Consider the following 17,577-nt stretch of genomic DNA (forward strand, 5'->3'; position numbering starts at 1 on the left):
CGGCAGCACAGCTGTGTACCTCAGAGATCTCGGTGGGCTGTGACTTTCTGGCAGGCTCATAAATCTAGGCTGCTCACGCTGGATCCTATAGTGGGTGCACACATTTATCCATAATTACTTTTTAGTTTCAGAGTGAGAAGAGGGCATTTTCATACATTTTTTTAAATGTTTTTTTAAGCCGTTCTTAGAAATCTAAGCATGTGGGAGCAAATTTCAAATGTTGGTGCCTAAATCCAGAACCCCAGACCAGAATCAGCTGCTCGGCAGCCTGGACGTTCAGCACTGGCGGGAGGCAGATACTTCATGTTGCAATTCCCTGTATCTGGCTTCTGAGCGTTGGGAAAATTCTCAGGCTGTGTCCCAAGAACATAAATGATTTGTGGATGTAACAGAATTCAGCAGCCAAAAGGTGGCTCACAAGTTTTCATAATATATTTTTTATACCAGTGGTATAAATGTAATGTGAAGCCAGAGTAATATCTTCTCTATATTACTATGTAGTAATACATATTATAGACACACATGCATAAAATAGGTATATTCTATATATTACTACATATCTCTATATTATTCTATGTATGTAGTAATATATATAACTGGATTAAAGTGCTCTCATTAACCCAATCACCTCTTTGTGCCCACGCAAGAGAATAGAACCACTGCTAAACGTCCTGCAGATGCCACCTTCCTCTCTTTGTCCTTTCTGCCTCCTGCTACAACACAGTGGACTTGATCTCCTCAGGGCCTTTGTAGGGAAATGCATGGGCGTGAGATTTGAAATTCCGTTTCTTGAACTCCTCCGAGATTTCCAGGAAGGACTTTCCCTTTGTCTCAGGAAGGAAGAAGCCAACATAGAGCGCAGTGCAGATGCAGACCAGAAAGAACGGGACGTAGCAGAAATGTGCTAGAGTTTTCTGTGGGGGAAGAATAACAAGACAGTGTTGGAGCCGTTCTGTAATGTGACAGACAGGCCATTAAACCTCTTTCTGACATGGAATAAATTTACCCGGGCAATATTTTGTATTTACTGGTGAGGGTCTTGCGCACCTGCATGCAGCCATTCCCCAGCATGCCTCGTCTTTTGATACAGCAAGGAAAGTGTCTCAAAATGTCTTTTTCTGTTCACATAAGGGTACAGAAAGGGGACTCGCTGTAGGAGACAGGGCAGGAGCACATCATGGAGATTTGGTTCCTTTCACTGCAGGAGACGCCTTAGGGAATAGTGCGGAGTCTGGCCAGGGGAGATTACGCCTCAGCTCTGCTCCTAGCCGTGCTCAGCTGAGGACAGAGCAGGAATATTGGCCATTAGAGCCCCACATTGATGTGAGTCCAGCCTCCCCTAAGAAATCGCTATAGGGAATGCAGGGGAGGTATGGTTTAGAGGAGTTCCTGCCCACTTTCCCCATAAAGGGTGATTTTCAGGGCAGTGCTGTCTTGCTGTGCATCTGCTTCCCAGCTCCCCAGGGCCTGTCTCCTTTCCTTGACAGTGTCCCAGTCTCTATCAGATAAAATACTAAAGAATTAGAGCTGACTACGTTGCCTTGAGAACCCACCACGATGAAGGGAAAGGCTGTGCCGACCAGGAACAGATTGAACCAGAGCAGAGAGCCACAGATCACATAAGCAGCTGGCCGGGACATTTGATCAAAAACTTCTGTGGGCAGAACTCCTGTTACACCAGCTGGAAAAAGAAATGGAGAGGAAATTAATTCTATTGTCAATATTATGTTAAAGACTAGCAAGCAAGACCTTGTATGGAAGCATATGAGAACATGGAGCAGTTTGCAGGGAGTTAGTCTCACTACAGAACAAGGCCAGAACAAGTGGTAATAGAACTTAACTGCAATGGGGAGGTTTTAGGTCACTATCAGGAGCTGGCGATTTGTGCAAACTCTCTCTTATTAGAATGACCTTCTAGGGAACGTTTTGTAATCCGCATTATTCTCACCAGGATCAGCCTGGGAGACCGGATTACACATGTCCAACCCCAGCAGCACCCGTGAGCTCGATGCGGACGCACCAGGAACTGACCTGGCCCAATTCCAAAGCTCAGGATGTAGGCGAAGATGCAGATCACGCTGAGATAGGGCATCCAGCTAATGCGAGCCTGCAGCCACAGAGAGCAGGGCGAGATGAGCGGGACACTCGCAGCCCCTTGGTTCCCCCCAGCTCCCAGCCCCCCAAGCCCCCCAAAGGAGCCCCCCAGGCTCCTTTGCCCCCCAAACCAAGGGAAGTTGGTTACCTGCTGGCTTAGGGCCACCATGAAGACAATGGCCCATCCTGCCATGGAGCTGTAGCCCCCCAGGAGCAGCAGCCGCCGCCCCGCGTAGTCTATGATTATGTTCTGCACAAAGCAACAAGCAAATCAGTGTTCAGTGTTAATTAGACAATTACTAGCCAGGCCTCACCTGGGGGTCCTGGGTGCGAGACCCTCTGCTACTCATCTCTTCATCAGCCTCTGAGCTGCGCCCAAAGCTTTTACGATAAATAATCACTCTGCTTACTTCTGAAATGTCTGTTTTAAATTCTAATTGTAGAGTTACAACCCGAAGGGTTGGGTGGTACAGGTGCACAGGCAGAAAACACCGAAACCCTTTCAAACAGCGGCTTTCAGATCGTTACAAAGATCCAGCCAGGGCTTCAGCATTAACCTGGACACAAACACTGAGCAGCTACCTGACTGCTGGGTGTGAAGTGCTGCTTTGGGACGAAGGGCAAGACATCTGAAATTGGGCATTAACAGCCCCCTGCCTGGCAGCAGAGTGAATAAGAGCCTCACGCAAGTGACCGATGTGATCAGTTCGCAGCTTCCTGTGCCGATTACAACATAGGGGATTTTTTCCTGTGGGATTCCAGCCTCTTGGAACACATAAGCTGCATAAAAATACATCTGAGGAGAAAAGAGAGGAGAGAACGGTAAGGGAAGATACCTGGAACACGAACCCCTGCTTTTCCTGAAGGGAATGGGCAGTAATGGGCAGCAATGAAAGACTCTTGTTTCCTGACCTCTCAGAAGGCTGTGGGCATACATAGATCTTAGCTTGTTTTCCAGGATTTATTGTCTTCTTTATCTAACCTTCCTCGCCTCACCCAGAGCTGCATGCAAAAAATTCTTTGCACTAAATAGGGCAGCACAACTCTAGCATGTGTGCTCAGGTCTCTCCTTATGCCTCCGCTTTCCATATTCCAACCTAACATCTCCCCTGGGAAAAGCAGCTCGAGCATCGCTCCGTGCCCGCGTCGCGGGCGAGGGCGGCTCCGGGGCGGGAAGGCCGTGCGGAGGGAAGGCGGGCGCCGCGGTGCCCTCACCGAGTCGTTGCCGCACAGCTGCATGGCGCTGCTCAGCACCACGATGCTCAGCAGCTGCCACCGCACCGCCCGGTCCTGGAAGAGCTCCCAAGGCTTTTTGGGCCTCTGCCCGTGGGTGGCAGCCTGCTCGGCCAGCATCTCCTCCAGCTCCGCGCTCAGGTCGCAGTGGCCTCGGAGCTTCTGCAGTGCTGCAAGGACAAGAGAAACCTCTTCTTTTCCCTGAACCCTTTTGGCTTTTTCTGGCTTTTTCTTCCATTGGCTTTTCCTTCCATTTGCCTCCCTCTGCAGGGTGAATGCTCAAGCAGCAAGCGAGGGCTGCGGGAAGCAGGGGAGCAGTCTGTGTTCCTGCACCACCATGGCAAGTTGGGCTGCAGCCGCTGGAGGAATCCGAGGGAAAAGACACTGCGAATCCTTCCCTGCTGTTTCACAAGGAAGTATTTGCAAGCAGTAGCATTTCAGCAGCCATGGGTCTGACTCGCTTTTCAAGTAACTTTCTTGGGAAACTGAGGGAATTAAATATTCTTGGTACGCAGCACATGTTCTCTGGAAACTAATTCCAGCCTTTCTGTGTATGGGGATTTGCATGCTACAAATCTAAGCAAATCCCTTAATATGAATTGGTTTCAGATTTGGTCATGAGCTCTTCAACCAGCATTAATTTCACTTCATAGCTACAAGGCCTATGTCCCATTGTGGACATAAATTCCACCTTTTGACTCTACCTTCATAGCAAATGTCTTTTATAAGAAGATGCCTTCCAATTTTCTCAATACATCAAAAATACTTAAGATTCCAACATATTGCTTGATTTGGAAGGAGGAATCAATCATGTTTGGAGCTTGATGTGACCAGAAGTCCCCCGGACTCACCAGAGATGCAGGATTCTTTGTCTCCTCGGTCAATCAGGAGATATCTGGGGCTTTCAGGGAACCAAGGCAGAGCCATGAGCTGGATGAGGGCAGGCACTGCATTGCTGGCTAAAAGAAGCGGCCAGCTGTTTTCTGCTCCTAGGAGCTCCCTGGAGAAAAAAGGGTAACAACAACCACCCCTTGCACAATACATTTTACATCAGGGCAAGAGCCCAGCCTCCTTGGCAGCCTGTGGGCACTGGAAGAGAAAGAGAAGAGAGGACAGGCAAAGCAAAAATAGGAGAAGAAAGACATGGAATGAGTGTAAAGAGGGCTTGTAGCAGTACATTACCTGAGTCCAACAACCTGCCCCACCAGCAAGCCCAGGGCAGTGAACGATGCAGAGGTCAAGGCCACAGCTCCTCGGAGCTTCTTTGGGGCACTTTCTGCCAGATACATGGGCTGAATGTTCATGCTTATACCTGGCAAGGCAGACAAGACAGCTTGGAGATGGAGGAGATGGGGACGAGTGCAGCCAACCCTCTCTCAAGGCCACCACCTGGGCTCTCGTGTCTGCTGCTACACGATGACTGATGTGACAGTGCTTATGATTTACCCAAACATTTAATTTTCCTCTTATTCATTGCATATTATGTTAAACATACACTTCCATACTCAAAAGTAGTAATAGATAATAAAATTGAAACTGGACTGGGCCTGAGCACCAAGGTCTTTTCAACACTAAACACAAGGCTATAGATAAATCTTCACTCTAGTCCCTCATTTTGGAGGGAATACCATATTGTAAGTCACTTGTGTCAATCATTATTCCCTAGAATTAACTTCTGTGAGAAGTTTCACGTTGGTGCTCACACTGGTGAGTGGTTGATAACCTTCCTACAAGCAGATAGGCATCGGTTGTCAGCTTAGTTTCTCCAGGGCTCCCCTCCTAGCAGGCCCACTGCACACGCAGAGTCATGGGTGTATTACACACATACCATTTCATATGTTTGCTTAAAGAAATCCATAGAAGCAACAAGCAAACTGTGTATATGCAACTTCTTCCTTCGTGTACATATGATCACATTAGAAGACAAACTTTTTGAATGGCTTGGATGATTCCTATTTAATCTCCTCTATTTCTGACTGATACTTCTCTCCCATGTGTCCTGTTGTGTTTCTTACATTTCCATACCTGCATTCAGGCCTGTAAAGAATCTGCTGAGAATAATCATCTCAAAGGATTTTGCCATGCGGCTGAATCCTGACAGGACTGCGGCGATGATCACGAACACGTTGTTCAACAGCAGGGACGTCTTCCTTCAGAGAGGAGAGACAACTGTGAGCTCAGATATGGACAGGTTTAGTATAGTTTTAGGAAGGTTTAGTTACCACATTAACTGCTCTGCTTTGCAGGGTGCCATTCCTACAAAGTCCTTGGGTCGATTCTGTCACAATTTTTTAATTGAATGAAGGACAGAAAAGTGATGGTGACTCTGTAGGTAGTTATTGTTGGAAATAGCTGAGCCAAAATCTATTTTTTTAATAGTCCAGCTGGGCCAGAATATTTTCAGAAGATAACAAGGGGACAAGAGCTGTGCCAGGTTGGGTTTGGAGCCACGAAATACAACCATACAAGGCAGCATCTCCCCGCCAGCTCGGAAGATTAATGGCAGACTCATCTCCGACGGAAAAGTCTTTTCATGTTCTTTAGCCACAGGGTATTTTGCTGTATTTTGCTCATAATTCTGCTTGGATTAAAAGAAGCTGCAAGGCTTAGAGCAAAATTCAGGGCAATCTCACCTCCCCAGCATGATCGCCATGGGCCCGGCCGCAATGGCCCCGGTGAGTCCTCCCAGAGGGTACGCGGAGACCGTGAAGGACCAGAGGAGCAGGATCACATCGCTGCCAAGGGGAGTGCCCGTGCGCTCCAGCCACGTTTCGTTCATAAACCTCTGGATGTACTGCAACGGAAGGGCAGAGATACTCAGCTGCAGCCCTGAGATGAAGGACCCTTGGAAATGTAGAAACTTCTTTCATTTTTTCTTAATATATCTGTTTATTCTGTGCCCGTGACTCCGAAGCTTTGGTTGAAAATGAGCTCCAGGTCTCAGATGTTTTTTTTTAACAGGTGCTAAGGGTGTAAAATTGCACCTGTTGAGAAGCTGGAATTAGTTTATGTATTAACTATCCTGTATATTTTAAAAATTTATTTCATGGGTCCAATTTTGAATTTAAGGGAAAAACTCAATTTCAAAGGATGCAGGCTAGAAAATTTCAATGTTAGATTTGCTGAAGTAATTGAAACAAGGCTTCTGTGTGACACCTCCTGAAGGGTGCCTGCTAACACTGTGATGCTGAACATCAGCAATCAGCTCTCCAGAGGGAACAACATATCCGTTCTTTTTCATCCATAGTTTTAGCAGGCTGCACATTTGGTGACAAGCCATTTTTCATGGCCTGGTGTTAGAGACCTCCTGGTAGGAAACTTGGCTCCTGCCTTGGCCGGAGCTCCTGACCTTGCGGTACTTACCGAAGTGGGAGCGTTGATGATGGAGATGTTGTAGCCGTACTGGAAAGTGCCCCCGATGCCAGCGGCACATGCGGTCAGGATCAGGATCTTGTTCTGAAGCTGAAGAAGATGGACAGAAAGTGGGTGGCTTTCTTGCATAGAATAAAATAGCCCAGCAGGAATTGACACAGGCCCATTGACACAGGCCCATTCACACTGAGTCGTGAGGCTGCAGAGGCTACAAACATCTTCATAAGATGGGAGGCACCAAAGATGGGAAAAAAATACAAATGTTTATACTCTATGGATCCCGTTACTGCAAAATAATACATATAATTCATTGCCATTCACAAAGAATTTGCGGTAGCTTTTGGACAGGGGCCTACAAGTGTCTTTCATTTAATATTTACATGCTTAGAAAGTGTGTGACAACAATAAGTAGTGGTACAGACTTGTGTTATTGCTCCAATTAATTCAAGTTATTTAAAAACACTGCCAAAGTTTTATGTCTTCTGTCCGTTTTCTGTCTGAGTTCTATTGAATGGAGCTTCCCTATAGTATTGGCCATTTTCTCGTGGCTATCCTATGTGATTCTGATTCATCCTATGATATTTCTTCTATCTCTTCCCTGAAATTCCACATATGTACCCACATAGCTAATTCACATATTAGCTTAAAATTGAGACCCTTTCCTTGCTGCTTCACATTTTGTACAGAGCAAACCATGTCACACTGTTGAACTTCCTCATTCCTACAAGGTCTTTGACTTACCAGTCTGTAATTTCTTGTCCAGACAGAATATTGCCTGCTTTTTAAATATCATTTTATGAGCAAAATAAGCAGCCAGACGTGGCTCCTGTGTCATGTTCTGTGTCTCCTGGATGCTACTTTTTAATCTGTGCTGCCAGCTGCTCTTATTGCCGGTTAAACACTGGCATTCTGCCCTTGGAAGTGCACACAAGTGAAGGGATATGGGAGCAGGTGAGGTCTCTTGCCAGCTTTCTGAGGGACCTAGAGCGCCACATTTTGCTGACCTCTCCTCCTGTGGCAGCTTTGTGAGCCTCGGGTCGCCCTCGCCCTGTGCCTGGAGGCTTTGCAGAGCTCTGGCTCTGCTCCAAGCCCAGTCACTGCCTCCCTGCAAGAGGCAGCCCCGGGGCGGCACGAGGACGAGCCCTGGACGTGCCCGTTGAGCCCTGGACGTGCCCGTCGCAAGCAGCTCCATGTCACTCGCTCCCACTTCCCCGGCTGCCCCCTGCACTGTCTCGTTAACCAGAACTGAGCTAAGGCTGCTGCCTCTGACACCTCTGCTCCTCCAGCTGCACAAGGTGCAGCTAAGTGAGATTTCTAAACCAGTGCCCTGCTTCTTGTCTGATTGCAGGGGCTACGGACGTGACTCCCTCCTGCTCCCTGCTTTCCTTACAGAGGACGTCACCTGTCAGCTCACCGAGCTCCTCCGTGCCCCTGGGCTCAGGCAAGTTGCTTTGCTTCTCTCTTCAAGAGCCAACAAGCAGGTCTGTGCTTAGAGTTACACTCCATTTACAGTATCACCCCTCAGTCTTTCCCAATACCCAGCAGCTGCAGGGTTGTGCCAGCCCCTGTGGTGGCTTCCAGGAGACCCATTAGTCCACCAACTTCATCCCAGCACTGTGATCATCTGGACAATCAACTCTGTAAGTACCTGCTAGTACTCACACAGCCTGCTAAAAATTAAAATAAGAACTTGATCCATCAATAATAATAGCAAAATAGGTGGGTTTTTACCAGTCTCTGTAGCTTGTTCATCTTCTTCAGTAGATTTTCCTCCGTTTACCAGGCTCTCTGGTACTTTCAGCAGTGCTCTGAAGGATTATTTAAATCTCCAGCACTGGAATGTGTATTTAGTCACCCATTACATTACGATAAGACACTTGACTTGGCAGGTGTCCTGCCAGCTGATTTACAGTCTCAAAACTGGGCTGCACACTCATTAGCAAGAGGCAGTTCAGTTTTGTTGTAAATACATGACAGTTTAGGGAAATGATACCCAGAGTCACAAAAATCCTGAAGGTCCATGAAGTTTACAGCAATACATTCCCTCTGGAAGCATCTATCCCCAAAGGTGTTTGTCTGACTGAATGACCCACGCAGAAGGAAACCAAAGCTTTTTCTCACTGTGTTTCTCCTGTAGCTCAGCCTAGAATCTGAAAGGCAGATGTTATTTCCCTATATCCCATCAGTGACAGGAATGGGCCTACCGCCCATGACACGGTGGAAGAGCCTTCTGTAATGGACTTATGTCACCCCATAGCAGTTCACAACCAATTCCCTTAAAACTCAGCCCTCTTTCAAAATTCTAGTTAAAAACTAAGCAGCTCTATGCAGTAGAAACCCCCCGAGGGGCTGCAGCTAAATTCTAACGAGTAGGAAAGGTTTCATTCCAGAGCAACGGGGGCATCTTCAGCGACCTGTCATCCGTGCCTTCCGGCTCACCTTTCCACTTACCGTGGGCCGTGATCTCTTCCCTGCTGACCTGCCATTGGCTGCTCCGGATGCAGGATCCGCATGTTTGGCTGCTGCGGCAGCCGCAGGGCGGCAGACGGTGCCAAGGCAGCAGCAGGAGGAGCAGGAGCAGCAGCAGCGGCGCGGGGTTGGTTGCATCTTCCCTTCTGTGACGGACATCTCTGGCAGAGGGACGTTGTGCATATCCCAAATCCTGGAGATGGGAGCCAGCGGCAGGAGAGGGGTATCCCTGCGGGCACAGCCCTGCTCAGCATCCCCGGGCCGTGTGCGGATGCGCAGGAGGGAGGTGCTCACACGGTGCCACATCCGCCTCAGCCACTGAGTGGCAGGAGAAGCCCGAGGTTCCCCTTTTAGCTCTGAATCCGTCATGCCAGGGTTTGCTTCCCCGTGGCGCGTGGTAGGGGTCACGGGACGACTGCCAGCAAGTTCATAACTATAATTTAGAGACACAAATCCCACTGCCATCCACTCATGCGCTGGGAAAAGAAGGTATAGAGTTGAACAAGTTAAAACATGTATTTTAGACATAAGGTATAGAGTAGTACAAGTTAAAACACCCACTGATATGTGTTTTAGGCAGCATTTTTCAGGAACTCTAAGACATTTTAAAAGCATCTTCCTCCTGCCCAATCTGAATGGGATGGGTTTTGAGTAGATCTTTCTTCAGGAAGCCAAACATTTATTCTGTGTTGGCAAGAACCTTCCCATTCTGCTAGCACTATGTACGCAGAGACCGCTGCTGCTGGCACCAAGGGCACCGCCAGGTGCAAGTCCTGCCCGCCAGCTTGGGCCATTGCTTTGCCTTTGACAGGTCCTCACATCTTCAGAGCCACAGTTTGTGCAAGGGCAGGGAGGCCCTGGTCACAGAGCCTGTCCCCAGGGTCAGCACCTCGCTGCAGACGCTGTAATTCCCACACTTGGAAGCCCTCACGTTGAACAGGCAGAGATCTAGCTCTACTATTGCAGGCACCCTCTTCTGTCCAATGCTTTTTCACTGAACTCAACCTTGTCATCGTGAACGTGAATTATGATGCCATTAGATGGCAAAGGAGTTATCTGGAGAATGTGACGGCAGTCTCTGTGCCAATGATAGTCTGATTGCAGGAATAAGTGGTAGTCCCAGCATTAGGAAGGGGAACACATGCCCTGCTTTGTGTTCTGATCTGCCATGCACTGAAAAGTTCCTACATTTTAGAGCATTTTCATCCCAGGACCCTCTGGACCAACTGCAGGAGGAGGAAAGGGCCCCACATCCATCCCTGAGGCTTGGGACTGCAGAATGAACTGCTGTGATACTGTTATTCTGACTTCCAACAGCTCAGGAATGTTAACTAGGGAAACAAGCAACCAACCAACCAAAAAACAAACCCTACAGTTTATGTGAGTTCAAGACACTGTAAAAGAGCGTCAGGAAGCGGGTCCATTGCAGAGGTTCTCAGGGCAGGGCCCCAGTGCTGAGAGCTCCCGCCACCACGCAGGGTCACTGGGATGGTTTCCAGCATGAAGCACTGCTTGGGAGCTGAGTCCTCTGAGGCCATGGGGCTTGATCCTGCCAGGGACACGTAGCTGCTTTCACTTGCCAGCTGGGGGCTTGGATGGCAGGGGAAGGGCTCTGACTTCTCTCTGGTCAATCAGCATCCTACCTTTCCATCCTCTTGATAAGCAATGGAGGTTCTCTGGGAAAACCCAGGAAGCCTAAGATACTAAAAGTGCTTGGAATCTGCTTTCCTAGATCACCGTGAGCTATAGATCATGCAATGGCTGATTTATTCCCTTTTGTTCATGTCTTGCACCGTACACTTATGCCAGGGCTTAGTTTAAACTGCAGATCAGAGATAAAAACTGCTTCACTAAACAAAATTTCTCTTCCTGAGTGCATGCAAAGAGTGTTTCCACCCTGCCAAATGGCAATAAATATTCCTAAATGTTTCCAACAGAGGAAAGAAAAAATAAGTGCGGGGTGTCAGAGTGACTAACCCATCCTGACTGCAGGAAAAGCAGCCAGCAAAGAGACAGAGCTTCTTGCCTGGTGTCTGCAGCTCAGGACCAGAAGGTGCTTTGGGAGAGGCGCTTCCTTTCAGTAGGTCTGGGCTCTGCTCAAGGACATCCAGGTGAAATCTTTCCCACCTAAGGTTGTGTGCACTATATCCTGGACTATGAGATGGAAGAAATAGAAAACTATGTAAGCCTCAGTATCCAACAGGCGCTGCACAAACTGGGTGTCTTTGAGGGCTCAGCACTAAGTGTAATTTTTAGCTACTTTCTAAAAGGCAAACAAAAAGCCTTTGAGGCTCTGCTGTTGGCCTGGAGCATCAGTGTGGGCCAGGGTTGGGTGGCTGGGGAATGATCCCTGCCCCGTTGTGCACCTTATGTCCTACCTACAGAGGGAGGTGCCTAGGTGTGACCTGACACAGGCTGTGCTACGAAAGGCCCTGGGGCAGACCTACCAAAGCCACACGTGCCACCAGATGGACACTTTTCCAAGTGCGGGGAGGTGCCGGGTACCCCGTGGCCAGGGCTGGCCCGCAGCAGCCCCCGTCGCCCCGCGCCGGCTGTGGGAGCCGCCGCCTCTAAGCAAAGCGCCTGTTTATTCTTGAAGCAATTAGCGAGGGCAGCTCTTGAACTCGTTACCGAGCCCGGAACAGTTACGAGAGAAACAGCTTCCAGACAGGCTCCGGAGGGGTTGTTTTTGTCTTGCCTAAATGGAACAGATTCCATGCCATGGAGCTCTGCCGGCGCTTGTGGACAGGAAACATGAATTACACACAATAATTCACCACAAACAAAAGAGATGAACTCTGAAACAGCCCATTTGTCTTTGCTCATGTGCCTCCTTGAGGTCTGTGTGTTGTTTAGCTCTGGGGGAGAGCTAATGGCTTCTTTCTTTGTTTTGCAGCTCTTTGCTATTTTAGTTTGCAGAAACTGAAACAGGAAGCTGTTGAGTTTCTGTCACCGGGTTAAGCTCACCTGCAACCCGGACAGATACTTACGTGTTCCTTAAAATCACCCCAGAAACAAAGAAACTAAAACAGAGCAAAGGGGAGGGCCCAGCAATCGTCCAACACCTTATCCACAAAAGGGTATCCGCAAAACCCTTCTCTTTCAGGAAACTAATATTTTTTTTTACCAAAGCTAAATTAATTCACAGAGACAAATATGCAGAGTGCACTAGCTCTGCACTTGCAGGCCTTCTGAACTGAGCTGGCTTGTGGGTTGCGAAGTTCCGAGCGCACCCAGTTGCTGTAGCTAAGCTGCCGATGCAGAGCTGGTGTGTGGAGCTGCATGGGAAAGGGCTGCCCCGGGGCCAGGTGCCTGAGCGCATCCCCAGGCTGACGTAAGGAGGGATCACGGATGCGATACTCAATCCCTTGGGCAGTTCCATGGGTCCCCTGACTGAGACCTGTCCAACAGCGGACCCGGACGGCCAAGGTTGAGTGTGGGCATTTCTAATGGAAATTGAGAGCAGCTTTGGTGGGTTTTTTTTTTTTTTTTTTGGTCTTGTCTTGGTGGCAGGAGACAGACGGACAGACGGACAGGCTCCCTCCCCCACCAGCGCCATCGTTTCCCATTAACTGCGGCTTAAGGAGATACGGCAGGGCTCATTAAGAGCCCGACGACAGTTTAACCTTCTCCTGGGAACCCAACACCGGGGCTGGGCCGGGGGCCCCGCGCGGGCCTTGCTGCCCCCCGCGACCCGCCGCGGCGCCGCGCACCTCGGGGAAGCTCCTCCTCGTCGCGGCCGCGGGCGCTCCCGCGGCGCCCAGGCCCGCGGCGCGGCGCGCTGCTGAGGGCGCGGCGGCTGCGGGGCCGCAGGGGCTGCTGGGAGGGCGCCGGCCCGGCGCGGCCGCTCCGCTCCCGCGGCTCCACGTGCGCTGCGCGCCGCCCCACCCCACCCCATTGTTCCGCGCCGGCGGCCACGCGGATTGGCCGCTGCTAGGCGCCACGTGACCGCTTTTGTTTTTGCGCCGCCTCCTCGCACACCTGCCTGTCGCGGGCTCCGCCCGCTACCATGGGCCACGCGCTCGCCCCGCCCCCTCAGCGGGGCTCCTCCCTCCCGGCGCCGTCCCCCTCCGCAGCGGGTCCGTTGCGGATTGGCGGAACGAGGAAGCAGAGGGCATGAGGCACGCGCCTATTGGCCCGCCCGCGCTTCCTGGCGCGCCGCCATTGGCCAGGTGCTGCCCGCGGGGCGGGGCGGCGGCGCGCGGCGGAGGGAGAGGCGGGGCGGCGTTAAAGGGACGGCGCGGCGGCCGGCGGCGGCGGTCGCCATGGCCTACCAGGGCCTGGCGCAGGAGTACCTGGGCATGCCGGCCGTGACGCGCGCCTACACCACGGCCTGCGTGCTCACCACGGCCGCCGTGGTGAGCGCAGCGCCGTGCGGCAGAGGGGGCGCCCCTCTGAGGGGACAGGTGTTGGGGGGAGGCCGGGGGGCTCGTGGGGGCCAGGCTCGTGCGGGGCCTGCGGGCAGCCGCGGGCCGTTGTGGCAGTTGCGGGTGGCGGTTGCGGCCGTTGTGGCGGTTGCGGCGGTTGGGGCGCAGGGCCCCGTGGCGCGGGGCGCTGCTGCCGCAGGGGTGACCCGCGCCCTGCCCGTCTCCTGCAGCAGCTGGAGCTCATCACCCCCTTCCAGCTGTACTTCAACCCCGAGCTCATCTTCAGGAGGTTCCAGGTGAGGCACCGCCCGGATGGCGCCCTCCTCTCCCGCTGCTTCCCAGCGAGGAGCCCGGCCGCAGGTCCCGCTCCCTCAGGCACCCAGGGTGCCCTCCTTGTGCCCGCTCCGTCCTCCCCTCCTGTGGAGCTGGGGCGCTGCCGTGGCCCTTTCACACACAGCTCCATGGCAGTGGCTTCCCCTGACCAAGGCCACCTAGAGCTTTCTTCTCTTTCACTTGTAACCTGTCCCTTCTTCCCTCCCCTGGGTGAGGCGTTGACCCTGGGAAAGGCTCTGCACTGAAGAGCGCTGAAGGGCTGTGTGCCTGGGTGCCCAATCACGGCTGTCAGCCCTTCTGGAGAAGCAGGGGAAGCTCCTTCCCACCTGGAAAAGCAGGGAGTGCTGCCAGTGTGTGGAGCCCCCTCGGGGAGGTGCCGTGGGAGGGGATGCAGCTGCCTGGTGTCCCAGTGAGGGGCTGGGTGACTTGGTATCCGCAGTGGATAGGTGCTGGGCTGCTGTACATGTGCTGGGAAGGCACCTGGCTGGCCGCCGCCTCCTCTCTCCTCTCTCTTCTCTTTCAGATATGGAGGCTGATCACCAACTTCCTCTTTTTTGGGCCCCTGGGATTCAGTTTCTTTTTCAACATGATATTTCTGTATCCTTTGTCTCAGTCAAGCGCCCTGCCCTATTTTATTTTATTTTGACTTGGACGTGACTCCCCACTGTCCCCTTTCCCCCCTCCAGCAGGCTTCCCTTGGCAGCAGCACATGCTCCCCGTGTGGGTCTTCGTCTGAACTGGAGCCAGTGACTCCGTCCATGGCCATTGCCACCTCCTGCAGCCCTGTGAGCAGCAGGGCAGCCCCTGCTAGAGGGGAAGCAGCGGGCAGCGCTGGAGAGCAGCGTTCCTGGCGCTGAGCCCCGGCCAGCACAAGGGCAGCAGAAAGGGGGTGGCTCCTCCTTTCCCTGGGGCTGGTGGCACAAGGGGAAACTCGCACTGTCCCCTCTGGGGCTGGGCCCCCTGCCTGGCACCTTCCTCTGGTGGCACTGCTGGCCTCTTGGCCCTTGGCTGTGCTGGGGACACAGGGCAGCCAGCTGTTAGTTTCCTATACTGCAACCCCTCCCTTCTCTCCTGCTCCCAGGTACAGGTACTGCCGCATGCTAGAAGAAGGCTCCTTCCGAGGAAGGACAGCTGACTTTGTCTTCATGTTCCTCTTCGGAGGATTTCTCATGACAGTATCCTTTGGAGCTGCTGTATGCCCCGTGGGCTGCTCTCCGACGTGGTTTGAATAGCATGGGGTTGGTCTCTTGGCTTTTTCTACACAGCTTGTCTTGTTTGTAAGCATCTGGCTGGTGAACAGAGCTGCTGGCTGCCAGACCCTGGGCTGGGGAGAACCTTGTGGCTCCCTGAGCCTGCCGGGCTCGTGCCCTGTGTGCCTGCACGGGGCCCGGGTCACGGGTGGGTGACTTTGGGCTGTGTGGAGCAGCTTGTGCTCCTCGCCTCAGCACGCTGCATAAGGCAGCTCGGGAATGAGCAGCCTGCACGTGATACTCCGAGGTGCCCTGTTCCAGGGTGGCGGGTGTCAGGGGCGGTCAGAGAGGGCTCAAGCATGTGGGTGTCACCAGCCACTTACCACTGCCAGGTTCTGTCTTGCAATGCATCCTGTGCAGCCTGGAGCCTCTGGGTTAGTGCACCGTGTTCTCCTTGACTCAGTAGCTCCCAGCTGTTTGGCCTCTTTGCCAGCCTGTTTTTCTTGGGCCAGGCTTTCACCATCATGCTGGTGTACGTGTGGAGCCGCAGGAACCCCTACATCCGCATGAACTTCTTCGGGCTCCTGAACTTCCAGGCTCCATTTTTGCCTTGGGTCCTCATGGGCTTCTCCCTGCTCCTGGGTAATTCCATCATCATCGACTTGCTGGGTGAGTTGAAGCCAGTGGGTTTTTTTTTTTTCTGGATGCAGAAGTTGTGAATGGGGAGTCTTGGCTGACAGCTGTCCCCTGTGCCAGCCTCGAGGCCCAAGGCTCAGTGCCTGCTCCTGCACCCGAGCAAAACGTGGTTACAGCCACCCTCCAGTGCCATGCAGCACCGGTGGATCTGGTGGGAGCTGGGACATGGGTGCAGCTTGGGGATTCTTGGAGCTTCCCTGTGCTTCAAGCTCCCTACTGCTCAGCTTTAGCAGGCAAAGGAGGCAGAGCCAAATATGACCATGGTGACATCTCTTCCCCAGGGATTGCAGTGGGTCATATCTACTACTTCCTGGAGGATGTCTTCCCCAACCAGCCAGGAGGAAAGAAGCTGCTGTTGACACCAGGCTTCCTGTAAGTAAAGCTGCTGCTCTGGGGTTTGCTGTGTTGCCTTCAAGACCAGCTCACTTGCAGCAGACTGTGCTGGGTCACCCTGCTTGGGCTGCTGCTCGTGCTGCTGCTTCTCCCTTAAGCCCCGGGACCCAGCTGTGGGCAAGTAGCAGCTGTTCATGCCTCTGTGGTGGAAAATGTTGACATTCAGCATGCTGTGTACATATATATGTAAGTGCCATAAAGTAGCTGCTAGTACTTTAAGCTCTGTTACCTGGTGTTTTTAAGAAAAAGTTAGATGCAGATAGAATTTGTTTAGCCTCCGCCCTGGGGGCTAAAGCCCACCTTCTGTGGCTTCAGGAAGCAGAACAAGCAGTTCAACAGTGTGCACACCAGTGCTGTGAAGGGCCACGATGCTCCTGGGAGGGCTGGGGGGGCTTTCATTATTCTTGGCTTATGTTAACCTTCCTGCTTGGTGGAATGGGCACCTCCCTTGCCAGGAAGATGGTATTTGACACACCTGAAGAGGATCCCAATTATAACCCTCTCCCTGAGGATCAGCCAGAAAACCATCCTGGAGCCCAAGACCAGAACCAGCAGCAGCCACAATAACACAAAGGACTTTTCCATGTGACCAGATTCTTCTCTTCCCACTGGACTTACGTGGTGCCCCAGCGGTCCTACTGGAATAACACCAGTTGCCATTCTCATGTGTGATGTTTCACTGTCTGTATGGGTAACACATCTTCCTCTTGTGTCAGGTGGTTCCACAGAGCTTTGCACGTGAAAACTGGTGAATGTTTTGGCAAGGTGTTCTAGAGACAGGGCTGGAAGCTCTGGGATGTTCCTCCCTTACCCAGCAGGGAGTAAGTTTCGAGTGGGGCCTTAAATGGCTTGCTTCGTTCCGTGCTGTTACTGACTCTCACTGCACCGTGTGGATTCTGCTGTTTGTGCATGGACTAATGGTCCCTTTACAGTGCTGGGAGGGATCACGGTGGGCTTTCAGTCAGCTAGTATGTCCTGGCATGGTACAGGCACAACTGGATCTCCCCAACAAAAACTGACCCTAGCAGAATGCAGTTGAGCCTGTGTCTTTCCTCTAAACCCCACTCCCACCCCTTTTTGTTTCCAAAGAGTCTTTATATTAAAATCTTTATTTTTCAGTTTATGTGTCCATTTCTGCCAAGGGCAGTTACCACTTTCTCTGTAGGCCAAATCACCAGTGCTTGTCTGGGCTTTCCTTGGAAGTGCCAGGCTGTGAAGGGGACAAAAGGCAGAGTAACCAGGTGCTGCCCTCCCTGCTCTGTCAGCAGGAGGGGTGGTTGGAGAAAGGCCGTTGTTCAGACTGGAGCAAAGCTCAAAGCTTGTTCTAGTCTATGGCCACAAGTAGTACTTGGAGCTGGTAATAAAAGCTCTCTAAACAAGTAGTGTAGTTCCATTCTTGAAATTCCTTTTGAGTAATATTATTGCTAACT

At 51.8% G+C, this 17,577-nt stretch overlaps 2 protein-coding genes across 6 annotated transcripts; one reads left to right on the forward strand and one right to left on the reverse strand.

The window, feature by feature from the left end:
• Positions 1 to 582: 582 nt before the first annotated feature.
• On the reverse strand, positions 583 to 12,931 carry LOC112945899 (solute carrier family 2, facilitated glucose transporter member 11-like). 3 transcript variants are annotated; one of them, XM_026037614.1, is made up of 13 exons: positions 12,882 to 12,931; positions 9,151 to 9,644; positions 6,691 to 6,789; positions 5,961 to 6,121; positions 5,353 to 5,477; positions 4,510 to 4,639; positions 4,179 to 4,327; positions 3,310 to 3,497; positions 2,780 to 2,890; positions 2,243 to 2,344; positions 2,032 to 2,107; positions 1,554 to 1,681; positions 583 to 914 (listed from the first exon to the last, which is right to left on the reverse strand). In XM_026037614.1, exons 2-13 carry the CDS (start codon positions 9,631 to 9,633, stop codon positions 714 to 716), a joined length of 1,953 nt encoding a protein of 650 aa, XP_025893399.1. In that variant the 5' UTR covers positions 9,634 to 9,644; positions 12,882 to 12,931; the 3' UTR covers positions 583 to 713. The 3 variants fall into 3 exon arrangements, with proteins under 3 accessions (XP_025893399.1, XP_025893397.1, XP_025893398.1); XM_026037612.1 differs by lacking the exon at positions 12,882 to 12,931 and having other exon boundaries at positions 9,151 to 10,118; XM_026037613.1 differs by lacking the exons at positions 2,780 to 2,890; positions 12,882 to 12,931 and having other exon boundaries at positions 9,151 to 10,118.
• Positions 12,932 to 13,408: 477 nt separating this feature from the next.
• Positions 13,409 to 17,258, forward strand: LOC112945852 (derlin-2-like). Of its 3 annotated transcripts, none has more exons than XM_026037542.1 (7): positions 13,409 to 13,526; positions 13,766 to 13,831; positions 14,392 to 14,465; positions 14,950 to 15,043; positions 15,532 to 15,727; positions 16,036 to 16,126; positions 16,603 to 17,258. In XM_026037542.1, exons 1-7 carry the CDS (start codon positions 13,434 to 13,436, stop codon positions 16,712 to 16,714), a joined length of 726 nt encoding a protein of 241 aa, XP_025893327.1. In that variant the 5' UTR covers positions 13,409 to 13,433; the 3' UTR covers positions 16,715 to 17,258. The 3 variants fall into 3 exon arrangements, with proteins under 3 accessions (XP_025893327.1, XP_025893328.1, XP_025893329.1); XM_026037543.1 differs by having other exon boundaries at positions 13,434 to 13,526; positions 13,769 to 13,831; XM_026037544.1 differs by having other exon boundaries at positions 13,465 to 13,526; positions 13,793 to 13,831.
• The last annotated feature ends 319 nt before the right edge of the window (positions 17,259 to 17,577 follow it).

This window comes from Nothoprocta perdicaria, unplaced genomic scaffold (assembly GCF_003342845.1).
Source record: "Nothoprocta perdicaria isolate Ctin4 unplaced genomic scaffold, notPer1 scaffold_2, whole genome shotgun sequence".
Classification (NCBI taxonomy): domain Eukaryota; kingdom Metazoa; phylum Chordata; class Aves; order Tinamiformes; family Tinamidae; genus Nothoprocta; species Nothoprocta perdicaria.

Excerpts from the sequence above, each read along its gene's own strand:
- LOC112945899 (XM_026037612.1), bottom strand. The coding sequence starts at position 9,783 with ATGCTTTTAAAATGTCTTAGAGTTCCTGAAAAATGCTGCCTAAAACAC. Across the intron at positions 6,122-6,690 it reads TCATCAACGCTCCCACTTCG|TACATCCAGAGGTTTATGAA; the intron begins GTAAGTACCGCA and ends CTTCCGTTGCAG. Across the intron at positions 2,891-3,309 it reads AGCTGTGCGGCAACGACTCG|ATGTATTTTTATGCAGCTTA; the intron begins GTGAGGGCACCG and ends TTTTCTCCTCAG.
- LOC112945852 (XM_026037542.1), top strand. The coding sequence starts at position 13,434 with ATGGCCTACCAGGGCCTGGCGCAGGAGTACCTGGGCATGCCGGCCGTG. Across the intron at positions 14,466-14,949 it reads TTTTTCAACATGATATTTCT|GTACAGGTACTGCCGCATGC; the intron begins GTATCCTTTGTC and ends TCCTGCTCCCAG. Across the intron at positions 15,728-16,035 it reads CATCATCATCGACTTGCTGG|GGATTGCAGTGGGTCATATC; the intron begins GTGAGTTGAAGC and ends TCTCTTCCCCAG.